At 39.6% G+C, this 9,508-nt stretch overlaps 1 protein-coding gene across 3 annotated transcripts in view; it reads left to right on the forward strand.

The window, feature by feature from the left end:
• The first annotated feature begins 7,440 nt into the window (after positions 1-7,440).
• spint1a (serine peptidase inhibitor, Kunitz type 1 a) overlaps positions 7,441-9,508 on the forward strand; it is a 12,351-nt gene continuing 10,283 nt past the window's right edge. For 2 of the 3 annotated variants that reach the window (XM_072689751.1, XM_072689753.1), the window contains exons 1-2: positions 7,441-7,638; positions 8,105-8,572. In XM_072689751.1, coding sequence (XP_072545852.1) covers positions 8,173-8,572 — 400 coding nt within the window. In that variant the 5' untranslated portion in view covers positions 7,441-7,638; positions 8,105-8,172. Of the gene's footprint in view, positions 7,639-8,101; positions 8,573-9,508 lie in introns of all 3 variants that reach the window. The other variant, XM_072689752.1, reaches the window with a different exon arrangement.

The raw sequence follows: 9,508 nt of genomic DNA on the forward strand, positions 1-9,508 counted from the left end.
TTGCAGAGGTAGACCCTCTCGACAATTGATTAGAACAATCACTAGAAAGGACCATTTCTGGGACATTCTCTGACCCTTTAAAATGCTTCACGCACAGTCCACATGTTTAATCTTTGCATTTACAAAGAGCACATCACTCCATGCCAGTGATTTCTGATTGTATCATCAAAACTTCATTGTTCAAAAAATCATTGTTCTGTATAAATTATTCTGTCTTTTTTTAAGTAATTTGGCACTAAACAGTGAAAGTGCTTTTTTTTTACATGTTCAACTGAATAATTGTGGTTGTCAAATATTCAGTGCATCCCTAGAAAAAAAATCTGAAATCTGGATTTTCTGTTTTCTGTGTGTCTGAGAAGATATTTCTCAAATCAAATAAACTATATGGAGGGATTTATTTAACTATATGGATTTATTTATTACATTAAATCTCATGGAACTACTCTCTAGGTTTTTACCAAATAACAGAAAATGTAAAACTGATGTTGAAAAATGTAATATATATATATATATATATCATTTTATATCCTGATGTGAAGTATAACTTATATTTTTTATCACTGTAGAACAACCAGAACAAATTCTGTGGCATTTTGTCTTACTTAACTGTTGGATCTGAATGGGTTAATTTGCTGCAATGGGTTAAGTTACTGCAAACCAACATTTTTTTTTACTAAACACAAGCCAGCTGTGCACAAAACTTCTGCAGGACAAAATGGGCCTGAAGTGCGTAGTGCTGCCATCACAGGATCTGCCGTCACTTCAAGCCGTATAAATAGAATTGTGGTGCACCCACATGCCAGTCGCTTTACAATAAGGAACATGGAGCTGGACAAGGCCCACAACACGACCATCGAGCTCGCGAAGATCCCATTACGATAACAACAATAGCTGCCTCATTTTTCTTTTGTTTTGGCAGGCCATATCGGTCCGCCGGTTCGCCTGCTGATGCGCCGTCTGTTACAAAGCCTGAATTATTGAGCACTGTGGCAGCTCAGCTTTCACAGCCAACAAATTCATTCATTCCAGCGTCGGGTATTGCCCCTGCAGCTCCACTCCCGGAGAGACAGAGTACAACTTTAGGATCAGTTCACTTTAACTTTATCCCATACAAAACTAATTACAAAGCTAATTACTTATGTTTGCTATACACTGAAGACATTTGGGTTTGAGATCTACATTTAAGGCATTTAACAGATGCTCTTATCCAGAGCATATAGCTAGTTTGTATTGGCTATGATCTAAGCTTACCTCTAAATACCTCCACATACAAAAGTCAGTATGGAGACCACAGTACTCGAGACGGGCCTTCAGTCTGCGTTTGAATACATTAAGCGACTCGGCCATTCGGACACCCAGGGGATCTATAGATGAATTATGAGACTGCATCATGCAGTGGAGTGCAAAGGTTTTTTGTTACTGTGATTTGGGAGAAGGGAGAGAATGGGAAGGCTAATTGAATTAGGGCTGTACAATATTAATTGAATTAATTAATTAAAAATCGCAGTTTATTTTTTTGTTTTGTGATATTTAGATTGCGATATTTAAAAATACAGGAATTTTCAACCGTTTTCTCCAGAAGTCAATGATCCAACATCTCACAATGTTAATAATGCCCTCTGTGTATCCAAAATAAGATGTATTGGACAGATATAACCTACCTCTGGTAGATCTGTCATGGTAAATGAGAACAGTGCAATGTTTCCTTTTATATTAAGCAGAAAAACTGTTGCCATGATTGATAACATTTGCTTCCTGTGATGTGAATATTGCACATGCACACATTGCGATGGGGAAGCTGCAATGATATACTGATGATATACAGGCCTAAATTGAATCTCCAAAAAGCATAAAGTTACAAATGTAACACTCTTTTCTATATTTTATGCAGAGTAATGCAATATTTTTAGTTTGTACAGTTTTAGGGTCAAAAAAGAAAAAGGCACCATGCAAAGGTTTGGGAACCACAAGAGATTTAAGCTCTCAGATGATGTTTAATTAAGGTCTCTGACCTTAATTAGCTTGTTAAGGCTATGACTTTGTGACAGTCATTGTTAGGAAAGGTCAGGTGATTCAAAGCATTAGAAATACAGTTGCAGGAAGTGAACTGAAATGTGGTCTGATTGTTGTCTCAATTACAGTCACAATTAAAGACAAACACAATGTACACTAAACTAATCTCACACAGTCACACTGCTCATGTCTTTTCTTGAGGACACTGAGTAAACACCCATAGTGCAGGCTAGGAAAAGTAAGTGAACCTGTGTGTTAACGACTTCTCAGAGAGCTAATTGGAGGAGGAAGGAAGTGTGGGTTTCGCAGGTGCTTTGCCCCATAAATTAAATGAAAAGCCTGGATACTGACAAATCTGTTACTGAACCAACTAGAACATTTTAACAACCTCCGGAAGACTTCCGGAAGACTTCAGGAGACCTCCGAAGCATTGTAGAGACACATGAAGCTGGAAAAGGCTATAAAAGCATTGTTGATGGGTGTACATCAGTCAACATTTAGACATTTTTTGTCTACAAATGGAAAATATTCAGCAATGTTGCTACTCTCCCTAGAAGTAGGCATCCTATTACGAGCACATCAGGGGCAACACTAAAAGAGGTTGAAAAAAACTCCAAAGGTAAAGACCCACAGAAGACTCTCAAACTGCATAAACCTTTGTTCACGTTGGCTTCCCACCACTCTGGGTGTGTGTGTGCTCACTGCTCCTAGTTCACTAGTGTGTGTGTGTTCATTCTTGTGTTCAGTAAACCACACAAATTCTGTCTAACAAACCGCCACACTGGATAAACTTACATTGAGTGATGGGGAGAGGAAGGACCATCCTGTCCATCCAGAGAGAGCGAGGCCAATAATGCTCATTCGGGTTCCCAGCCATGGAACGCTATGGCATCATTGGTTCAAAGGCCTAGGCAAAGACAAGACAACCATATTCACCATTTGTGTTGGAGAGAGATGGAATTTGGCCTCCGCCCCTTAACCCCTTAACACTCCCAGGCTTATTACACACTAATGATGTATTACTCAGTAACGACAGGGAACGTTTGCAATAACACTAATAGGCTTTTTCAGGGGTTAACCCATCCATGTAGTGAACACACATGCTCAGAGTGGTGGGCAGCCATTGCTGCAACACCCAGGGAGCAAAGAGGGGTTAAGGGTCTTGCTCAAGGGCCCAACAGTGGCAGCTTATTGAGCCCGGGTATCAAATGTACAACCCTGTCACCTATAGCACAGTGCTTTAACCACTTAGCCACCACTAAGTTAAAGAACCTTACTGAAAACAACACATTCTGGCTACTGGGTTTCTGGGCTTGTTTATTTCTATTTATTCTAAGGACGGACAGATGGAGCCATTTCATTTGACCCACTAAAAGTAACCCTTACCCCACCCCCTCACCCAGTAAAAACTTAAAACTAGAAATAGCACCCCTGATTTAGGCTATTCTGCACAGCTCCTCACTCCACACACTTCATGTTTACTTACACTTTTGTCCTGTATACTTTGTGGGATAGGTAGGATGATGGCTGGGTTTAGTGCTGTCATACCAGCTTATGAAGTGATAAACTAAACTAAACATCTGGAAACAGCAAAAAAACAAGAGGGATGTATACTGTTGCCCTCTGTACATGATAAAATTCACAGTACCCTTCGTGTGTGTGTGTGGTTATGTGCATGTGCATGTGTGTTCAGTGCTGGTAGTGTTACCATCAGACAGTAAACCACAGGACCAATGACTCATATTTTGACTCCACAGTCAACTGGCCATGAATCATATCTATGATATGTAATCTCTTCACACAGTGCCATGCGTGGCGGCACAGACCGTGTGCTGCCCTTTTTCCGTCTGACAAATGACACAGTACTTTCAGGTAGGTCTGCCACCTTGTGGTTATGTGATCACATTTTTAGAGAACCTGAAACCCTGACCTAGAGTTATACACTCTCTCTGAGCTGTTTGTCAGAGGCTGTAAATGATGGAACCGGCCTAAACCAGAGCAAAGGCAATATATTCTGTGGCTCAGTATAAGCTAGAATTTACCAGAATTATGTTTCCTTCACATGACTATATATAGGATATATATACTATACATAGAATGTATATATATATATATATATATATATATATATATATATATATATATATATATATATTTGTGTGTGTGTATTTTTTATTTAAAATAGTTTTCAATTAAAATATCTAACCTAAGATGGTTCCTTGTATTCAGAATAAAAGGGAAACAACACTTTTAACCAGGTGAAGAACCATTTAAGCATCCAAATGGTTATTTGACTTGTCATGGTTCTTTATAGACCATTGCTTTTACTTAAGAATCAGAGAAGTACCTCTTTTTTGAGGAGTGTATCTTAGATGACTTAGAATGTAGGCTGTTTTGCCTTGATTTCTTGTGTTTATGTGTGTGTGTGTTGGAAATATGTAAGTGTATAGTTATTCTTATTTTTCCACTAATCATTGAATCGGTTGTATTTCTAGTGTAGAGTCATTCCCGGACAAGGAGAGCGCTCATAGTTGATAGTACCAGCAGACAGCTGGAGGTTTGTAACAAGCTGCCACTGACTATTTGTGGTTCTTCATCAGTGTCTGCAACCCCTGGCTTGCTTTGAGAGTAATGAAAAGTGCTGCCATCCTACCAGTCAAACGACAAAAAACACACTGTTTGTAAAATTAGCATTCCCCCTTATCATCATCACCTTTGGATTGATATGATACAAATCAAATTAAAGGTCTCAGTTTTCATCAATATATGTAACTGCAAACACATGTATAACACATATAACCATGTGCTGAGTTCTTCATGACTGTTCGTGATTTTGAAAGCCGGAACCACTGAGAGATATCTGAAGTTAACAAAACTGAAACTAGATTTTATCATCTTTGGAACATTGAAAGACTGTCTGCTGCTTCTACGGAAAGAGAATTTCTAGGCTATATTGGCGCGTATGTTGGTTATAGAGCTAAATGCAGTTGTGAAATCAGTCCACTGTAGCCAGTTTACCTGGCCTAAATGTACTTTATAAGCTCATATTATAGACAGACAGATGATACAACAGGTAAATAATATAACATGAAAAATAATCTGATATTGATAATGCTCAGACTTATTGCCCAGGCTCTTATTTTTCAATATGTTCAGCAACACTGACAAAACGGCAGTTAACACTCGATGACCGACCGATCAACACTGCTTAAATTCCAAGTTCATAGGCTGGAGTGAAATGCTGACTGCATGTTCTGTTCTTATATTCCAACTTTCGTCTTGGTCAATGATCTGGATCAGTGGTCTCCTACCCTCCTCCTGGAGGCCTACCTCCCTGAAGGTTTCAGCTCCAGCCAAAATCCATCACATCCTGTTCAGCCAATCAGGAACTCCAGAAGGCAGTAATCAGATGGATGAGGGTTGGATCCACAGCCTGCGGACAGGGAAGGTAGCTGTGGACTGATCTGGATGTTTCAGGTTTGAGCAGCCTACAGCCTCTGTGACATTCAGTGTGGCCTGGCTTAAATACTGGCAGATGATACACCTTGCTTTGGCCGTCTTTGCGTCTGCACTCCAGTACAGCACAAACATTCGACACTGTGTATGTGTGAATAGGTCACAACTTGCAGTGCTCAGTACCTGTGTCTTACTCTGCTCTCTCAGAAGTAAACACGCCCTTTGTGTTGAGTGTTGAGGCATTGCCTGGGAGTGTCTAAGCGAACTCGGTTTTATCAGAAAAATGAGTTTCCACCTGGAAGCACAACACGAACACCTTTTGAAATGGGATGGCGAAGTCAGGTACACTGGAATGTTTTCCTGAGTTGTGACATTAACAGTTTTCAAGTTCAAGAAAATGCCCGTCAAGTGAGAATTCCTACTTCCCTGATTTGGGCAATATGTCCATTTATGAATTTAGTTTTTTTGGGAATAAGGCATAATCCCAAACTCTGCCTTTTCACTTCTGTTCCAGCTGAACTGAACGCAGCATAAGTATACACACTCCCTATGTGCCGTCAATCAATGAGCCAATCATGACCCTGTCACCAGTTCATCGGTCATCCTTCTTTAGAGCACTTTTGTTAGGTACTGACCACTGCATCCCGGGAACACCCCAAAAGACCTGCCAGATGTTCTGGAGATGCTCTCATCCAGTCATCCAGCAATCACAGTTTGGGCTTTATTAAAGTGCCTTCTTACGCTTGCCCAATTTTCCTGCCTCCAACACATCTACTTCAAAAATTGACTGTTCACTTGCTGCTTAACTGATCCCACCCCTAGATGGGTGCCATTATAGGCAGATAATCAGTGTTATTCACTGCACTTGTCAGTGGTTTTAATGTTATGGCTGAATGGTGTATATCTTGTAGTACAATGCAGTTGGTGGCAATTTTTTCACCTGTTGTTTTGGAAATATTGGGGAGGAATGTTTACATGTGCACAGAGAGCTGTAGTCTGATGCATCAGAATAGCAGAGAAAATTCCCTTTATCCCCCTAATTAAAAATAAAGGTTCTACAAAGGGTTCTATAAGCGACCCCATAGAAGAACCCAAACTTATAGAACTAATACTTTTTGCTTTCGGTTTTATAAAAACATAAAAAAAAAAAAAAAGGTGTGGGTGTGAAGAACCTTTACCACTGGTAAACTCATAGGGCTGCAGCAGTATACCAGTTTAGGGTTTGAACATTAATGGCTATGATATCATATACATGTGCTTAATAACAATTTCGTTTTTTTTAATGCAACTGAACAGAAATTCCCACCAATTTCTTACTATTTTCTGAGTTTAAAAAAACTAAACAGCAAATGATTACTGGAGAAAATAATCATCAGATTAATCCATAATAAAAATAATCATTCGCTAAAAATAAAATAGTGTTGTTGTTTTTTTTTAAAAAAGGATGGTATGGAAATGTCCTTATAAAAAGGAAGACTTTTTACATACACTTCTATTTTTAACCAGATAAAAACATTTTATCTGTAGTGAAGAATTTGTTCAATCAAAATATTTGATCAAAACACCTGTTTTCATTCTCTTAAGGGTCATTGTAGCTGACTATTATTATTATTAATTATTATTATTATTAATAATAATAATAATAATAATAATAATAAACTATCTAAGAGTATTTTTCTTAGTAAACAGTTCAGAACTTAAGTTACTGTAAGTCATATTCGGATAAGAGCGTCTGGATAAATGATTTACCTGTAAATGTAATATTAATAATAATAACCAGAAGAAGAATCTGAAGTGACTGTAGATATGATACAGTAAAACTGATATTTTCTGAGACAGCTCTCATACCATTCAAATCTTCCACTTTTGCGCCCTGTTCACACACCTCTTTACAGACAGTGCAGGTAAATCCAGGTGATCGACTGAGAGGGGCGTGGTCGTGACGTCGGTCGCTTCGTGTTGAATTTCACTTCCTGTTCCTCAGGTATCGGGACACACCTGAACAACAACAGGCGAACGTCATTTTCTCCAACTTACTTCAAACTCCTGATTAAAGCGGTTGTTTCGGAAATCGTGGTCGACAGAGGGGAGCAGCTCGGGGACGGAGTCTGACCTCAGTGAGGACGGTGGCCGGATAAGGAGGAACTCATCAGCAGCTCGCTTTAATCGGTAAAACACCTCTTCCCTGATTTTTTTTTTTTTTTTTTTTTTTTAACTCACGTTTTCCGTAAAGGCCTTCAGCCATTAGCTCCAGAGCTCTGTCGGTGCTTCGTCCTGTCTGAGGGAAAACTGTCGAATTGGGCTGTTTCACCTGGACGGGGATTAGAGGTCTAATCTGTAGCGTTTCAGGCATTTACAGTATTAGCTAGATCCTTTAAATGTTTACAATTATTAAATATATTCAGATGCCTCGTTTTCTCTGGAGAAAGTACCTAGAAAATCATGAGTATTTTTTAAAAATAATTAAAGTCTGATTAAATGATTTTATTCGTATTATTACTGGAGTCTGTGAAACTGTAGATATGAAGACTACAGTAACTTCTATAGCTACCACAGCTCCTCCTCCACCTGACCTACTAGCATGTTGCTAAAAGGCGACTGGTTCTGAGAGGAAGGTCTGTTTTCTGCTCAGCAGGTTTCGCCTCAGGCCACAGAGAAGTAACTCCCCTCCTCCTCCTCCTTCACCTCCTCCTCTGCAGTAACATGGCTGTCTATCGGCTGTGTGTTCTGGCTGTCGCCTTCTCGGCGTTTTTCCTGGGGCTAGCCGAGGCCCAGGTCTCCGGACAGCAGTGCATGTCCAAGTTTACTCAGGGGAAGAACGACTTCGTGTTGGACACGGACGAGTCTGTGAAGGTGGGCGCCACCTTCCTGTCCTCCCCGCAGGTCAGCACGGTTGCAGAGTGCGTGTCCGCCTGCTGCAGAGACCCCAACTGTAACGTAGCGCTGATGGAGAGCACCGGCGAGGACGGGCCCATCAGCTCCTGCTTCACCTTCAACTGCCTGTACAAGCAGAAGCAAGTGTGTCGGTTTGTCAGAAAGACGAGCTTCAAAAACTACGTCCTTACGTCTGTTTTTGGGAGTTACCTGCAGGACTACGTCCCAAGTAAGTGTTCAGAACACCGTCCGGAGAAGGGGACACACGACTGATACCGGTTCAGTGTTGGGGGGGGGGGGGGGGTGGAGGAATACACTCCAGATGATAATATAAGAATAAAAAGAAATAATAAAATCTTATTTTAATGCTGGGGAAGTGGTGAACTGCCAGTATGGAGACTGTATATTGAGGATGGAGATCATGTTTATTTTTATTTATATATATATTATATTTATTATATATTTATTTATATATATATATATATTAATGCTGACATGAAAAAAGACATGAAAATTGCATGACTCTGCTTGCCAATATTATAGATCAGCAGCTGTAGGATTTGACCCTAAATCGGTATTTTCTTTGTTTATATATTTGTGTGTATTCACTTGCCACATCAGAAGATTCCCTTCTGTTTTTTTTTTTGTTTGTTTTTTTTTGTACTTTATTTAATTATTTTTGTTTTTAATACATTTTTCCTTCCTTTTCAGTAAGTATGGGAGGCATGTGTGTGAACCGTCCTCTTGATTCTCCTTTGGAATGGCCAGGGAAAGAGATTGACATGTTTATATATAATATTGGAGATGGAAAATGTGAACCATCATTGCTGCTCCTTAAATATGGATTAGTGGTATACTCCAATAACTAATCAATGCAGACCGTGAACAGCTATTGATATTCAAATATTTAATTTCCACTATATTTTTATTCACGAAGGTCCAATTTCTTCAGTGGCAAGTTGGCACCGGTAATCTGTGCTGTTCATTTGACTGGCTTGGAATCCTCCTTTAAGGAATAGTTTACTTCACCAGTGTTTACCCCAAGCCCATGCCCAGTGTAGAAGAGCTTCGCTTGGCCCTGGAGGTCATTATTAGTTTTGATATGGAGTAATGATTAATATAGTAAAAACAGTTGTTTTGGGTGATGGACTTGTACTACTACATT

Source organism: Salminus brasiliensis, chromosome 10 (assembly GCF_030463535.1).
Source record: "Salminus brasiliensis chromosome 10, fSalBra1.hap2, whole genome shotgun sequence".
Taxonomy (NCBI): Eukaryota; Metazoa; Chordata; class Actinopteri; order Characiformes; family Bryconidae; genus Salminus; species Salminus brasiliensis.